The sequence below is a fragment of the Limulus polyphemus genome, unplaced genomic scaffold (assembly GCF_000517525.1).
Source record: "Limulus polyphemus unplaced genomic scaffold, Limulus_polyphemus-2.1.2 Scaffold1532, whole genome shotgun sequence".
NCBI classification, from domain to species: Eukaryota; Metazoa; Arthropoda; class Merostomata; order Xiphosura; family Limulidae; genus Limulus; species Limulus polyphemus.
In genome coordinates this window covers 59245-76875 of record NW_013667142.1, presented here as the reverse complement: position 1 = coordinate 76875, position 17631 = coordinate 59245, and the positions used below count along the sequence as shown (strand labels likewise).

At 30.1% G+C, this 17631-nt stretch overlaps 1 protein-coding gene across 4 annotated transcripts in view; it reads left to right on the top strand.

The window, feature by feature from the left end:
- Positions 1-580: 580 nt before the first annotated feature.
- LOC106463977 (acyl-CoA synthetase family member 4-like) overlaps positions 581-17631 on the top strand; it is a 39901-nt gene continuing 22850 nt past the window's right edge. For 3 of the 4 annotated variants that reach the window (XM_022391625.1, XM_022391624.1, XM_022391626.1), the window contains exons 1-5: positions 581-774; positions 5353-5608; positions 10069-10189; positions 13140-13417; positions 15906-16095. In XM_022391625.1, the coding sequence (XP_022247333.1) occupies positions 5379-5608; positions 10069-10189; positions 13140-13417; positions 15906-16095 (819 nt within the window). In that variant the 5' untranslated portion in view covers positions 581-774; positions 5353-5378. Of the gene's footprint in view, positions 775-5352; positions 5609-10068; positions 10190-13139; positions 13418-15905; positions 16096-17631 lie in introns of those variants that run through there. The other variant, XM_022391627.1, reaches the window with a different exon arrangement.

The following is a 17631-nucleotide window of genomic DNA, read 5'->3' as shown; positions in this document are numbered from 1 at the left end:
ATAGGATTCAGTTGCATGGAGGCATGAAAAAGGATTTTGTCTTCTTTACTTTGTGTTTTATAGAAATTTATATATATATATAATAAAAACTATTTTCCTTTAAATTGAAAATTAAAGCTATGTTGCACAGTTTAATAATAAATAAACTTAGTATTCCGAAAATTGTTTAATTTCGAAGTCTAAGTTCAAGAGAGGTCCAGTTCAGTCTACACTTTGATCAACGTGTGATATTGGGTTGTACTAGCTTCGGAGAATTCCGCTCCTCATCAGTAACCCTGAACACAATTTAACCAAAGAGACATAAGCTGGACCTATATCATAGTGAAAAATATCAAACATACTGTTGGTGTGAACGTGCTTTGTATTCACTGTTGAAATTAAGTACGCAAGGGTGGCTAGTGCCCTGAACGAAGAATATAGTGGTGACCATAAAAAGTGATTTCAAAACATGTTATTAATTATTTGTTGGTGCTATTCCATGAATGAAAAATGTCAAACTGTTTTGGAATAGTTGAATTATAAATATTGCTTCTGTTGTAAGCTATACTTTTTAATGTTGTATTTTGCATGTTAGCTAGAGGGCGCATGATGTTAAGATAAGTCTATAACACGGGAAAGCACTAAGTTGATTACATTGACAAGTTTTTCGTGTATATTTGAAGCTAGATTATAAACACAGGATAGTTATTTCAAGATAGAGTGAATCAGTCAATGTGTCTTTGTGAAGCATTTGGATGTATGTTTTTATCACGCTTATTGAGATATTTTGAGCAAGTAAGTTTGTTTTATGTTAGTCCTAGTATTGTTAAACTTAAACGGGTTTGAACGTCATTCGTTTATGTAGGCCTACAAAACTTTACGAGGTAAAAAAGGAAATAAATTAATTTGTGATTAATACGTGGACTGGAGTTGAATTACTTTCACCAGATAATTTCCAAAAACCTTCAAGGAAAGAACAACACAAAACCATTTCTATTATGAAAATCCAGAAAAAATAAAATACAGGCCTAATGCTTTCAAGAGATGCCTGTACTGACAGTAGATGTATTCATCAGTGTTGAATAATAAATGCACAATTAAGTTGTACATGTAAATTTGTTTATATTATATCTTCCGATCAAGTTAAGGATTACTGTCCTGGATTATCAAAATTTAGGATAAGGACTAGTAATTTGCTTTTATAAACTTTTGCTACGTGATCTTTGTAGTTGTAGAGCCTAAACTTTGAATTTTCCAGGCTTCACACAGCAATACACAGTTATTATTGAGTAATGTTGTTGTTTTTTATAATGCAAAGCTACACAATGGGTTATCTGCACTCTGACCACTGTGGGGAAACCAAACCCCTGATTTTAGTGTTTTAAGCCTGTAAACTTCCTGTTCAATGATTCATGATCAGCATCAACGGTTAGACTAGAGTTCAGTTTGAGAATCTTCTAACATACTTTAGTAATTTAGCTAAGATTAATGAAATATTTCTATTTCTAGTAGTAGCTTCAAATATATATTCATTCAAACATATCATGTCGTGCTATTCCATGGACATGAAATATATTTGTGTATTAGTGTTTCCCGTCAGCACTTGGTATCACGTTTTGTGAAAGTTTAAGTGTTTCATCACAAGCTAAACTTACACTTACAGCACTATGGTTGAAGTATTTGACTATTATAGTTGATTGAGTTCACGCACTGGAGCATGTATTGATAAAATTAAAACCAGATTCGAAAACTGAAGTTTGGTCTTCCTTTGTTTGAGTTTTTCATTCTCCGTCTTTTTGAAACTTGAATCTTGATCTAGTGAATTAAAATTTATTTAAGCTTTAAGTTGCACTGAAGTAGGTGGACAATTTTGATAATTTTTCAGCATAGTTTATTTTCTAGCATAAAAATAGTGTCTAGTGGTACTTAATACAGGCTGTCTTTTGCAATATTGTAGTTATATTGGTCATCTATGTTGACAGCGGGGTTGAGAATCGAAACACAGGAACGGTAAGATTAGTAAGAATAGAAATGAATGTTCCACACTCATTTTCATGATGAATATTAATCATTAAAAACTTCTATTAGTATTATACAAGGACTTGAAGTTGAAGAAGTAAGTATTTTCAAACTTCCGTAATCCAAGAGAGTTAACTACTTTACATTTCTCACTACTGAATGTGAAACTCACTTTCCTTGTTTTTACATAGTAAATTAGTATCTAACACTATTCAGATGTTTTGAGAAAGAATAACACTCCCTTCAATATCAGCTGGAAATGGAATCTTAGTATCATCAGAAAATTTAGAAATATTAGATATTTACAAATTATAGTCTAAAAGGCTACTTTGTATCTCATAATGAGTCATACTAATGTAGGTTCATAATGTAGATGTATTGTTTAATATTATAAAAAGAGATAATTGCAAGGTTTCTTTTCTTCAGGACTTTTTCAGCAATTTTTAAAGTGGTGCATAAGACCTAAATTTGGAATTTTGTGTCATTCTACTGACAGTTGGTAAATTTGGTAGATATATAAAGATATTGAAAACACAAATATATTTTTGTATCATCATCACTGATAAGTTCCTTTTCTTATGATGACAGACTTTTTCTATAAAAATATACATTATTTGAAGTTTATACACTGTCCTTTGGGTATCTATATTACTTAAGCTTGCAAACTTGCAGGCTATTGAATCTGACATGCAGGCTAGTATGTTATTAGTGGGCCAAGCTGCTGAGCAAGAATTGTCAATGATAGCAAACACTACTCTTACTCATTTTGTTAACTGATGGAGATTAAAACTTAAATTGGAAAATTTGCAACAGTTTTTTGAATACTTCTTTTGTATTTGCTTCACACAGTATTTGTTGTGATATGTTTTTTACTGCTATGTTATAAAATGCTAAACTGCCACAAAACTGGAAGTACTGTCTCAGTTGGCATATTCTTGCACAATCAAACACTACTGAAGATATGTAAAATGAAACACCTTTTTATAGTTACAGAGTGAAATATTGACTATTTAATTTCTAATAATAAATGCTTCAGGTACTCTAAATGTTAATTTTTTCATTTATTTCAGTGGCAGTGCATTTTAGATTATGTTTTAGTCATGATTTGGGGGAAAATGAAGGGTTTTTGCCATTGGGAATATGATTGATATTCAGCCCCAAATTGGCACTAGAAAAAGCTTTGCTTGTGCTTATTTATTTGAAATTTTCTTTTCAAGTTTTTGGTAACAGTTTTTTCACCTGACTTCAGTGTTTCAGTATACAGACTATTTTGTTAATAAAAGAATCTTGGTTGTTACTCCTTATCTTTACTTTCTGAAATTTTTTGATATGACTCAAGATATTAATAGAAAGTTGAATTCTTATAAAATTACCGAAGAACCAAAACATCTGAAAATGATTGTTGAAACTGTGACTAAAAGCTTGTGGATTAAAGAAAACACAATGTGAAAAAGAAAAACTTCACATTTATTATTTATCAGAAATATTGATGTAAATAATAAACAATAGAGCATTCTTATAAGGGACTCACTAATCATATTTCACAATTGACCTTTTATCACCCTCTTCTTCTATTTTTGTTATTAAGCCAATTTTTTGTACATTTAAGTTTTTATCAATTTCATAAGAATTCACCTTTCCAGTTAACCTGATGCCCTAAAAAACTAATGAAATAATTGGACAAGAAATCTTCTAAGACAATAGTGACTATTGTTTATTAAATGACAGTTTTTAAAATACTTCTTTAAATGATCTCTGCAATAGATTTTAGTACCTTGATAACAACATAAATTAAATTTATAGGTCTTTCATATATTTATAAAAATATGAATTATACTGTCACTATATTTGCAACCTTCCAACGATTAGGTACTTCATTACTTTCAAGTAACATCTGAAAAACAACAGTTGAGGTTTGTGCCACTAACTCTGTTTTTGAAAGTTTTATGATAAATCTTTTTGGAATTAGGAAATGTGCTCTCCAAATTAATAATCTCTTTTAAAATCTCAACCATAATACTTACACTTTTCCTTTTTACAGTCTATATACGCATAAAGGAATACATATTTCTTTTAAAGTTTGAGTGAAATGGTAAAAATAAATCATTAACATTTTTCTCATTAATTAACCACTCAATCTTTCTCTCAGAATTTCCTGATGTTCATAAAATCAGGGATATTACTCTTATTCAGTGTAAACTTCAAAAATGATGCTAGGATTGTAAGTGCTCTTGCACAACAGTATACTTCTTTATATGAATAACAAGATCTAAAATATCATCCTTCATAATATGATCTCTGCAGGTGTGCCATTTCAGATTTCATTAGGGGGAGGGCAACTTTTAGAAGTTCTACAACTTTAGGTAAATAGGACATACTTACCAACATATTTTTTATATTAAAGTCTCAGATATTTTAAAAGCCTGTTTTTCTGAACTGAAGTAGCAGTCTATCTTTACATCATTAGGAGGCCTGTAAAAGTTGCCTTTGAGTAATCATCTTTTTACTCTTTCAGAAATCTCAACCTAAATTCCCTACATTTTTTCTAGTATGTGTGATATCACTTCAGTTCACTTATAAAATTATCCCTCTCCATGTATTATTTCGATGATCTACTCTATAAAAGATCTTAAACTTTCTAAAATAACATCAAAGTTATGCTAGTTACAGCCAAAATAATAGCTGGAGGTGAGATTGGAAATAAAGGACAAAGAAAATTACACAAACGGGTCTAAAAGTCAAAAGGTATTTTAGAAAACAGTATCAATAACAGCTAAGCCAAGCCCAAGCCAATTATTGAAACCACATAAACCAACTGAATTAATAATTAAGCTCTTATTAATACAGTTTTCTAATCAATGGCTTCCCCTTATAGGCTTCCCATTGTTGTTTAACACTTGCTATAAACCCTACAGTTCTGTTTATTGTTTCTTTTAATTTGTTTGCTTTGTACATATATATATTATTTTACCTGTTTGTGTAATTTTCTTTGTCTTTTTTTTCTGTTATCTTTCTACCCTTGTCTTTATTACCACCACTTCTAGATTAGATCAACCCCTGCTTTTAGTATTAGTATTAAAGATACTCAAGTTATTTTGACTACTTCCCACTCACCTCTCCAAATAACTATTTAATGTTTTAAAGCCTTCTCTATCTTTCACTTTCTCATTACCTTCACAACAGTAGTATAATACTTAAGCCTAATTTTGCACACTTCATTAGAATAAATGTATTTTGTAATAAAACATTAATAAATAAATAGAAACAAGTGCTATTGTTTTATATGAGGTACAACTTAAATGAGGTATTTGTAAAAGGTTAGTAATTAATTTTCCTTTTTTTTTGTTTTTATAGGTGAAAAATTAAGCAAAGCTCAAGTTATGAACAAAACTTTGAATCAGCTTGTAGACCAGAAAATACAGAGTTCTCCTTCAAATGTGGCTCTTATCTATTCAGATGGTGAGCAACAAACTAAAGTGACTTACCAAGAGCTGGCTAAGTTGAGCAATTCCATTGCAGAAGAGTTGAGTTTGCTTATAAACCACCCTGTTGAACTACCCATTTTATGCATCTGTAAACAATCAATCCTTGCTGTTGTAATATTGTTTGGGTAAGTAGAGACATTCTTTAAACTAGGGGGAAGAGTTAACTAAAGCTGTGCCAGGCATCATGTGAAATGAAGATTATTGCAACTCATAGTTTGTTTAATATACCAGGAATGTTCTTCAAAATAAATATTGAATTTTTTTTTTTTTTGTCAATAAACCTACAAAAGGTTGAAAATATTTTCATATCTTATCATAAGCTTTTAACTTGAGATAGTGTGGGCTATCATATTATGCCATTGTATCAAAAAATATCTGCATGTATGTATTTAGAGTTACAAAAAGTATTTATTGTCCCTATTGTTCCCTAATTTTACCCATTTTTTTAATTTTTCTTTGAGGATAACTTAGTTAGGAATTAAAATTTCTCCATTATTATTCTTTAAAAGAACAGGTTGATTTTTTCTCTTTTATATACAATATTTAAGCAATTAAGAGGATAAGGGATGTAAAGTTTTTTTATGTACTACCCCTAGGTTAGTAGACATAAAAATGTATTAACTCTAACTGAAATTATACTAGCCTAACTTCTTTTCCTTCCTCACTGTAATGACTAGATTATTACACATTGTTAGTACATATATATCTTTTCAATGTAATGCATTTTACCACAGTATTACAAAACTAAAAATAATATGATTTGCTACAGCTTGTGTGGGGCAGATGTAAAATCTATGGGCATGTTGACCAGTCTACATATGAGTCAACAACATCAAAACAACCACACACAGGTCTGGCATTTGGAACATTGCACTCTTTTTCCCTTGTATTTAGGTAAAAGGCCATAGAATTCCAAGTAGGTTGTCAAAGTTATTTCAACCAAACATAACTGTTTTGTCTTGTATCAATAACACTTTGAATTAAAACTATTATAATTCTAGTGAAAAATAATCATATTGATTAGAAAGTGCTATAAATACAAAAAGACATAATTGTGCATTTTAAATTACAAGTTTTTCAGTAAGTCATTCATGTAGTTATGTATATCAGGTGTGTGAAATATTAGCTTATCATCATTAAACAGGCTACCAATCTTACAAAAATTTCATTGACAGCAGATATTTACTGCCTTTAAAAAAATAATGGGTAGCAATTTTAATAATTGAATATAGTTAGATTAGAACTGGGCAATTCACTCAATTAATCAATATAATTGATTACTTGTAAGCATCAATTAATGTTACATAAATAACCAACTAATCAACATTTTTGTTTCAGATTATTACCATTTTAGATTATTCAACCTATCCAAGTCTCATGTGAGAACAATCGATTAGTGGAATGTAATGAATTAATGAGTGAGATGATTAATCGATTATCAAATTACACTAATAATTGCTCAACTCTAGTTTTAATATCCCTAACTATACCATTAAATCTTTACAGGTTATCAGTCATGTTTCAAAGCATTCAAATGTATCATAGAAATAATTGAACATAAGGGGTAATAGCTTAAGAAAGCCAAATCAAGACTTGTTCTTTAGTAGTGTTCTTTTTTATTGGAGTTATTATTAATTTGTTGAATGATTTGCTTTATGAAATGGATTCCATTTGAATTTTGTTGAAAAGGTAAATATTTGGATATAAAAGAATGTCCTTAACCCATTCACTGCATCTGGGACGTATATTTCCCAGTACAGTGGGAAAGATGCGTCCCAGCCGCAGTGAAAAGGTTCAGTTTGGTTTTATGTTTTCTTTTCTAAAAGGGTGGCTTTAGTAAGTCAAGTGTCTCCTGTCAACTTGTACTTCATTTCAAGAGGTTGAGTTAGTGTATTATCAGGCAGGTGGATGCTGGAGGCTTCTTTTATCTATATTTTTCTCTGTGTGGCTCATATCCCATTATTTTCTTATCATCCTATTTCATCGTTTGGTCTTCTTTTCTGGTATGATGAGCTATTGCAGTCTTGTTTGTCTATTAGGTTCCTGAATTCTTATTTTGGTAGATCTTTTTGCTTCTTCAGTGATCACATTCACAAGGCATAATGTAAATGTGTTTTGCTTTCCATTTGGTGGTTTGATGTCTACTAACTGTAATCATATTGTGCTGTGGTTTCTAATACTGTTCTGACTTTACACTGTTTGTGTATCTTCTATGTATGATTTCAGAGAGACCTCTGACATAGGATAATATGACTGTATGTTTGTAACTTTATTCTTGCTACTTTCAGTTTTCTCTAGTTCATGTGTTTAGGGTATTCATTGTCAAGCAGAGATGTACTAGTTTTTTTCTCCCTCCTTAGCATCTTCTGTATTACAAATCTTATTCATTCTAGAGCATAGGCTAGTATGTTATGCCTGTCTTTACACTTGGTTGGTTTGATTTATAGCTGAAGTATTTACCAGTATCTATGGGTTTCCTTCAAATTTCCGCTGTATATGAATTATGTGTCTTGATAACCATCATATATAGGAATGGGAATTGTTTTCTATTTTCTTTGTAAATTGTCATGGTAAGTGGTTCATGACTTCTGGAATGTTGTTAGTGTAGCAATATTATACATGTATGAAAAAAAGTACCAGTGACAAATCCTAGTTTTCTGAGTAGCTTTTTAGAGGGCATTATCTTCAAAATGTCTCGCGTATAGATTACTAAGTCCTGATGATAGTGATCATCCTATGGCTGGGACTTGTTGTTGGTAGTATTTATCTTTGTGTTAAAAATAGGTTGTGTTGATACAGAAAATTGTGTGTTCTGTTATCATTGAAATTGAGAGTTCTATCATTTTCAAGCTGTGGACAGAGTATCTGTAGTATTTCAGGGTTTAGTAAATTAGTGAATAGGTTAAATACATTATAATTTGTCAGTCTTCAGGACAAAAAGATATTCCAGAACTAATTTGAATACTGGGTAACCATTAAAGGTAAGCTGTTGTGGTTATCTATCTGCAATTAAGTCTTTTCACATTTGGGATGTCATCTTCATAGTTTAATTCATGAGTGAAATGTTAATTACAGTTTAGATCTTCAGTTCCAAAACCTTTTAAGCAGCAGGATTCAGCATCATCACATATAAGTTCAATGGACCAATTCAATTCATTTTTATAGTTTAAAATCTGTTTTTTCTTAACACACATTTCTATGGGATGGCTTTTAAGTGCTAGATATAAAAGTGAAAAATGATACAATGTACTATCATTTGTATTCCATTAGTTACACAAAAATATATGAAATCAGTACAATCAAACTCTTTACCATAATTAAATTTACCAATTTTGCAACCTTATAAAAAGTTTTGTAACTCATTTTCATGGCCAAATAACATTTCTAACTGGGGTCTGGAAACAAATGGTATAAGGCATGAAAAGCAAAACATAGTGTCTGAAATATACTGCAAGCAAGTAGACAGACTTTAAGAATAAAATATTGTATTTTGTAAGACACTTTTAAGAATAACAAAGTTAAGAAGAATTAAATACTAAAAATAAAAATTGACTGAAACTGTTATAAATAGCATTATAACATTTAATGTTTTTTAACTTCATGTGAAAACCAAAAGTCAAACCAAAGTGATTAGTCAAATTCAGGAGATCCATTAAGGCACATAAAATAATTTCAAACATACAGAGGAACTACAAAAAATACAAGATTGTAGATTCATGTTCAAGTGATAATTTTTATTATTTATTAGTCATTTATTCCTATACTGTCTGTAATATTAGCTCATTAGCATGTCTGTGGAGTTTTTTTCTTTGTTGTTACTTTTATAAGTATACAGCAAACCATGAAATATTTACATGAATCAAATATCATAAAAAAAATCCCACCTTTTTTAGTATAAGACACTCGCATCTCTTTAGCAACTTCTGGTTAACATGATGAAGTATGTGTATATTTTATGCTTCAAATTTTAATCAAATATTATTTAAACGTGAAAGAATGTTTTGAGTTTATATAGTTCAGAAAGATGTACTAATTTCTTTTATTCTTAAGACAATTTCAATACAATCACCATAGTACTGTTTTACTATATCAACTAAAAATATAAAATTGGAAAAGTTTAGAAGATTTATTATTTAATTTTAAAGTATCATGATATAGTTTTGAGTGTCAAACCAAATTCTTTTTACTTATATGTTTGGCAGTTTTAAGCTTCACTGTGTATACAAAATATTGCAATTGCTTTGCAGCTAGTGCTTATTTAACATTATATCAGTTTTTATCCCAAAATGCAGCTGAAATGTCATTTAGAACACTAATGGGTGTATTTTTTTTCACATTGCACATTATTTGTTTTTTCACCAAACTTATTATTGCAATCCATGGAACTTTTTTAGAGGGCAAGTGAATTATGGCTCTTGTAAGAAATTGTAAAACTCTCTTAACAATGAAACAGTACAAACTTGGTGTCCACCTTAAAACAACAATAAATATAAGTTCCTGGTGCTTCAGTGTTTGTAATCAAAGAATTTAAAATATATGTCTCACCAATAAATCTTTTGGTTTACTTCTTTTTTTTTTTTGTCAGTGTCTTAAAATCATCATTTTACTTCACCTTTCTAGACCTTCGATCACCTCTCACTTTCTTAAGTAATTTATTGAATATAGTGCAGCTTGATCTTGTTATTGCAGAAAAGAACCTGTTTTGGGTAAGTTTTTGTGCAAGAAGTAATTTATTTACATATCTTGGTGGAACTTGTAAACCTTTACTTAAGAATTACTCAAGAAAAATATCCAACTTAAAGACTCTTAATTGTTTTTGCTAAGCAATAATGGCCACATTGATCAACATTTTCTTTTAGAAAAAAAGTATTACACAATTATGGATCAGTAGTTAGTAATAATAACTAGTAGTTAGATTTTCTCTATAGTTCTAGAATAAAATCAGAATGTTGTTAAAACGTTCAAGTACTGAAATGGGTAATGATTGCGGGAACACTTTTTTTTGTTGTTGTTGTTGGTCAGTTAGCTTGAAAAGCTTCCTAAAAGTTCAAGCAAAAGTTGGAAACATAATCCAATTATTGTTATATACTGGCACAGTTCTGCCAGGAGTGTTCTTATCTATTAACCTTTTTAGGTTAGCAAAATGGTTTGCTTCACATACAGTCAGAATATGAGACATTTCAAAGTCTCTACAGTAGTTCCAAGAATAGTAGGAGAGAAATTAGCATTATACCTACAGGAAAATACTGTGATGACAACTGGATATTGAAATTGATATTAATGATGCAAAATATTTTTACCTTATTTTGCTTGTACCACTGTTTGTCTTGTTATACATGTAAATTTACTTTAGTACAATGAAAAAATCTTATTACTTAGTTATTTTGAAATATCTTCTATTTTAACAAAAATGTTCTGTAGCAGGTCCATAATACATTGTATTTTTTAAGTAAACCCAAATAGGTGAGCTTAAAGGAAATTATTAACATTTACATTAGATGGGTTATTAGTTTCAAATTAATCTTTCTTAACTTAAGCTCTGGCAGAACTGCATTTTAAAACTTTTAAAACTATGCTATTAGTTTTAATAACTTTATATTACAACTGCCAATTACTGAAACACTTAAATGATTAACCAGGCAGAAAACTGCCTGTTTTAATTAATTTTACTAAGTAACATGTAATAACTAGCTTAAAGATTGACTCATCTAACACTGTTACCAATATAAAAAATAAAACGATCAACTGACATCTTCCAAGGATGGGACGACAATATTTAACAAGTTTTTTATATGCCGTGGTTTATTATAACAATCCACAAAATTTCATCATAATGGTGTCTGAAATTAGTCAAAGTGAGATAGTTATATCATTACTTTATTTACCAGTAGTATTCCCCCCCCCCTATTGGCTAAGCAGTAAGACTAGGGACTTGTAATGCTAAAAATCAAGTTTCAATATCTGTGGTGAACACAGCACAGATATCCCATTATTTAACTTTGTGCTGAACAACAAAGAAATAACACTAGTAGTTATATTCTTGTATATTATCTGAATGTTTGATGTTATTCATAGGAAAAATTAATAAATCAAAGAATAATATTTGTGAATCTTACAACAGAAATTCCCAGGCAGCTCCCAAACTTTGATGTTAAATTGTATGAATATTTTCAAGCTAAAACTAGATACTGTTTAGTAAATTTGAAGTAAGTTTTATGCAATTTGGTTAAGTATTTATTTCCACCGTAAGAAGGAAACAAATCAAGGAATATCAGTGTCATCCGTTTCCTCCAATCCAGAAAGAGTTAACCAGTGAGGTGAAAACTTGGATTTGTGGCATTTAAGGTGCTGTAGTTTAGTTGACTAAGGCTTATACCTGCTAAGCGGAGTCACTTGTTTGAATCTCGCACAATCATAATTTCCATTTCTCAAAAAAAAATAATGTAGCCATTCTGCTTTTTTTACCCTTATCCATAATTACTTAGTTTTATATTTTGCCTTTGTTACTCATGTAAAATTTTCTTATCTTCCTATTAAATATAAAAGTATTACCAATAGAGCTCTTGTTTTACTTTTATTAGGTTGAATTCCCATAACAATCTTCTGTCTTCTCATTAAACATAAGGATTATATTTCTCCTTATAGGGCATATTTGGCAGTCCTCTCTTATTCAAATTAGTTCTAGCTCCTTGTTTAAGGTGAAATAATTATATTAAATACAATAACCTTAGGTTTAATTTTGGTGTTTCTTAGCTTGATGTAGATTGCTTTTTATGAAACCAATGAAAGCTTGAACCAACTCCTCATAGTTATTATCTAGTTTCTTCCACCATGTTGTCTGTTTCTTTAGCAATTCTGATAAGTGGTAGCAAATAGTGCCATTCATTTAATGTTAGTGGCTAGTCTTCATATAACAGATTCATCTTTACAGTGTATTTTATCCCTTGTTTTAAGCATTACTACTGTGCTCTTGTATCCTCTATCAAAGTCTTTCCCCAGCACAGTCAATGTTATTGTATGTTGTAATGAATTTAGTTCATCAAACAAAAGTTATTTATTCTAACTATCTTTACCACATAAAGATATTCCCATGGTTTTAAATTTAAAACTAACAATTGAAAGCTAAATAGCTGGTACTTACATGATGTGTAGAGTATCACTGTATTTGTTTATGCTTATACCTAGGATCCAAAGTTGCTCCAAAATATAACTAATTTCATTTATTCACTATGATATGTATGAAGCAAGAAATTGTCAGCTTTTCCTCTAAATCCAGTCAAACATGCTTATTTAACAGTTACTAAAAGTTAATATATGGTGGAAAGAAGAATGTAGTTATTAAATTCAGTTTTGATACTAAAATGTTAATTTTGAAAACCTTAAATATATTTCTTACTTCAATACTGATATAGTTACATTAAAGAAATTATGCTTTTATTTAAAGTTGTAAAGTACAGTCAAGTTGTAAAATCATGATCTTGTTTGAAGGAGCTAATGAGGTGTTATAGCTTAGGGGTTGTCTTAAATAGTGTTAAATAATTAACAGGTTTGTTGTAATAATATTTAGAATTATTACTATAGACAGACAGAATAGTTAAAGATGTATAAAAGGAAAGGTAGTGTTATGCATATTTGTTAACTTAGTTTTTTCACTAGGATTTACAAGAAAAATTCAACCTCAAATGGATAATACTCAGAACTCTACAGACACCAGTTGGAGAACTCATATTTCTTAGAATCAGAAATATATTTAAGGACAAGGAAAGTTCTGGACCTGATGAGCTCTCTACATCTTTAAATAATGATTGTCAAAATGACCATTTGACTTTGAAGCTCAAGTTAGCCTATCTCATACAAACCTCTGGAACAACGGGAATACCAAAAGTTGTAAAGGTTCCACATTCATGTATTGTTCCAAATATACTTCATCTAAGGTAATAAATACTCATAACTAATTTGATATAATCAGTGTGTGGGGTTATAAATTCTAGTTGATATTTGTACACAGTGAAACGGTGTTACTTTACTCCAGTAAATGTTATTACACAGTGAAATAATATTACTGTACTCCAGTTAATATTCATACATGTTTGTTCATAGAACTGTGATGATATATACCATTTCATATTTGTACAGTATCCATATACAATGATCTTAAGCTACTTTATTATAGTTAATGTTTACTCAGAGTAAAACTAAGCTACTCTATTCCACTTAATGTTTGTACTGTATACATATACAGTGATCTTAAACCATGCCTCCACAGATATTTTCAGATCTAGGAGCCAGCCCATAAACTCAGGAGCCATGTGTGCCTAACCTAACTTCGCTACTGTTTGTACCAGGAAATGAGAGCTACACTAGTGCCTCGATTATCTGCACCTCCGTTATCCGTGTTTTTTTCTTTTCCCCAAATTTTCTTTAGACAATAATTTACCTATTTTGGAGAAATTGTGACTCAGAAATTAATTTTGGTTGCAAAAGTTCAGGTGTTGCATGATATCTGGAGTTTTTGCGTGCAGGATCTGGCATGTGTTAAAATTGTGAGTCGGCCAGTTCAAGCCTAGCCTTGCCTCTTTTATTTTTAGCTGTTAAGACAGGAATATGAAATATTTGTAGCTTCGTTAACTTTATTTGATTAGTGATAAAAACATAGTTTACAAAAACACACAAAATGCATATTAAGATTTCTTAAATATTTCACTCAGCGTCAGTTGTCCTCTGTTCTATGCTGCACGGCAGGCATCCTTTAATTACAGATGCATGTTCAGGTTGTGTTAGGGTGTTGCCCAGTTATGCATTGTTCTCTTCCCTACAGATAATTGGTATCTTCAGTCTGTTTTAACAAAGGCTTTTTCATAATAATTCCCAAGCATAGTTCTGAGGAGCTAGTTATTCACAGGCATTGATAGGGTGAAAATGCACCTCCATGTCTATAGCAGAAAAAGTGCAGAAATTTAGGAGCCATTTATACCTACGTTAGCAATTAAATTCAACTAAAATTGGAACAGGCAATCATAAGAGGAAGTATTATAGGAGAAAAAGTGGAATTGGACTGTATCTCACAAAATTCCAAGAAATCGAGTGTGACCAACTGACTGACCGACTAACGCTTTGCTTTTATGATTGTGACAACTTTCATAATTTTTCATGATAATGTGATTAAACAACATTAAAAAGATTATACTTTAAAACAAGGAACTTAAATATAATGAAAATTTTATTTAGATTAAAGAATTGGTTAACTAGAGATTATCTGCTGTTTCTGTTATCTGTGATTTTTTGCTTTCATCAGACTAGTATGGATAATCGAGGCACCAGTGTATATTTATTTACTTTTACAGCAACGAGCGCATGCTAACGATCGCATGATATCAACAATCACTTGATAGTATTGCCAAAACTAACTGCCTTTGGTTCCGTCTGAGTCTAAAGATGTGCACTGATTGGTTGAATTGAGAGAAAGAAGAAAAACTAAATAGTGCGAAATTAGTAACATGATGTGCAACCACAGAACTTCATTCCTGAAAAAACATGAAGTGCTGAATCTACCATTAAAATCCTAGAAACGAAGTTTGATTTAGGACTCAAAGAACACAGAAACAGTTCCGGACTTTCAAGAGTCCAGAACTGTTCTAGAATCTAGCTCTATTTAGCACAGCCCTATACACAAATAAAATGGAAGAAAATACTAAGCGCCACAATGAAATTTTTAGTCACCATGGAAATCTGGCGCATGGAATTTGTTGAGACCTATCTTAAACTACTTTATCAAAGTTAATGTTTACACAGAGTAAAACTAGGCTACTATATTTCATTTAATGTTTATACAGTATACATATACACTGATCTTAAACTGCTTTATTAGAATTAGTGTTTATACAGAGTAAAACTAGGCTACTATATTTCATTTAATGTTTATACAGTATACATATATAGTGATGTTACACTACTTTATTAGAGTTAATGTTTACATAGAATAAATTTAATTTGCTCTATTCCACTTAATGTTTGTACTGTATATACATATCCTGGCTTCCCAAAAGTTTGTAATAAGTGTGTGGAATCCCAGAAAATTATTTCTGTTTGTTCTACACTTGAATCTTAAGAAGACCAGTAAAATGATATTTTGATGTTGGTTTACGTTACTTAAACTCACATTATGCAAACATGTTTCAAGCAATATTAACTTTAGTCTTTTATTATATATAAAAAATTGAGTTCAGCTAGGATCAACATTTTGTAATTGTCCAGCACAATATAAAAGATTTGAGTTATTTTAGTGTATGAAATTCCATTAAGTTATTAAACAATTTTAAAATGTAATATATTAAAATAGAAAATAGTTTTGAAGAACTTATTTTTTGAATCTGTGTATATAACTGAATCATATCTGCTTGTGAACCTTATTTCATTTATCAGATCACTCTTTTCTATTGATGAAAAGGATGTTGTTCTACTTACCTCACCCTTCACCTTTGACCCCAGCATGGTGGAAGTTTTTACATCCTTATCATCAGGAGCATCTTTACTGATTGTACCTGATTTTGTTAAAACTATGCCTGCAAAGTTAGCAAGGATTGTCCAAGAACAAAAAGTATCAGTATTACAAGTAAGATAATTACCAATATTGTCCTAATGACATACTGTCAATATATTTTTTTTTAATCTTACAAAGGACAAATTAGTAAACTATTAGAACTGAGCAATTAATAGAATTTGTTAATTGATTAATCAATGTGTTCATTAATCAGTTATGTCACAGAAGCAAAAAAGAGGGGTAAACAGTGGTTGTTATCGAAGTAAAAACAACTTAGACTGTGGTGAGTAGAGTACAGAGGGGCCTATTATTGTAGTTTTATGTTTGACAATAAACAAATAGAATGGAAATATTTTTATTAATCGGGTAGTTGGAATAATAAAAAAATAGTAATAATTGGAAATCCTAATTTTGATAAGTTGATTATTTTTGTGAACTGAACAAAATTGAATTACTCAAAAATATTAAGGAAAAATCATAATACCAATAAATCAATATCACTAGATAGTTGAAATAATTGAAAACAATAATAATCTGAAACACTAATTTTGATTAATTGATTATTTTAGAGTTTTTCATTTGATATGTCATTATTTTGTATGCTTGTATTTGAAGCGGCCTGGGATGTTCACTGTTTGTGACAAATCTTTATTTAAAATCATAACTGTTTGTGAAACATTTTACCAAGTATTTGTTAATTCTGATGGTTTCCAATGCTAAGTGTACGTAGTTTGTGTGCGTTATACTATATATATTATGCTTTCAGTTATATTGAGAGTATATAGGTGAAAATTCAACACTGTATAACAATGATGAAAAATAACAAGAATGAAACTTGAAAACTAAAACTGCTGCTCACAACAAAATTCAAAATTATATTTATCGAAACAAATCCAAATAAAATAAATCCAGTACTATGCCAGTAACACATATAGAAAACAAGAAAAGTAAAAGATATAACATTTGTCAAAAACAGACATAATTCAAGAAGTGTAGATAAATTTTGTTGTGAGTTACAGTTTGAATTTCACTCCTGATATTTTACTTTTGTATTCTATATCTTTTCATCATTATTATGTAGCCTGTATCCTCTTGATTCAACTTATAGTGTTAGACTAGTTTTATATATTTATAATTGAATGATGATGTTAAGGGAAGAGGATAGGTACTGTGAAGCTAATTTAACATCGTTAATGTTTTTTAGGTGTGACTAACATAGCTACAACTGGCTGTGGATAGTGAGTGGTAGTAGATTTTGGGGGTTAAAGCTCCCAATGCCTAAATCTAATTTAATATTCCATGCTAACTGTCTCATTGTTCACCTGTGTATTTTGGATTATATCTGTTAGATGAGGTATTCCCAAAGTGTTTGGGAGCTATTGCCACTGACATTTGTATTTTAAAAATTATATCTTTTGTACTTTGTTGAAAAGTGGTTTAATTTTCAATATTCTTGTTTGTGTATATCTTACTGGAATGATAGTGGATTTTGTTTATTTGAACTTGTCTTTATAGACCTATTCATTTCTGAAATTTGTTGTCTGTAATAGATTTATTTTATGAGTTTCATTCTCAATATGTTGGTTTTGCTTTATTTATTTTTATCAA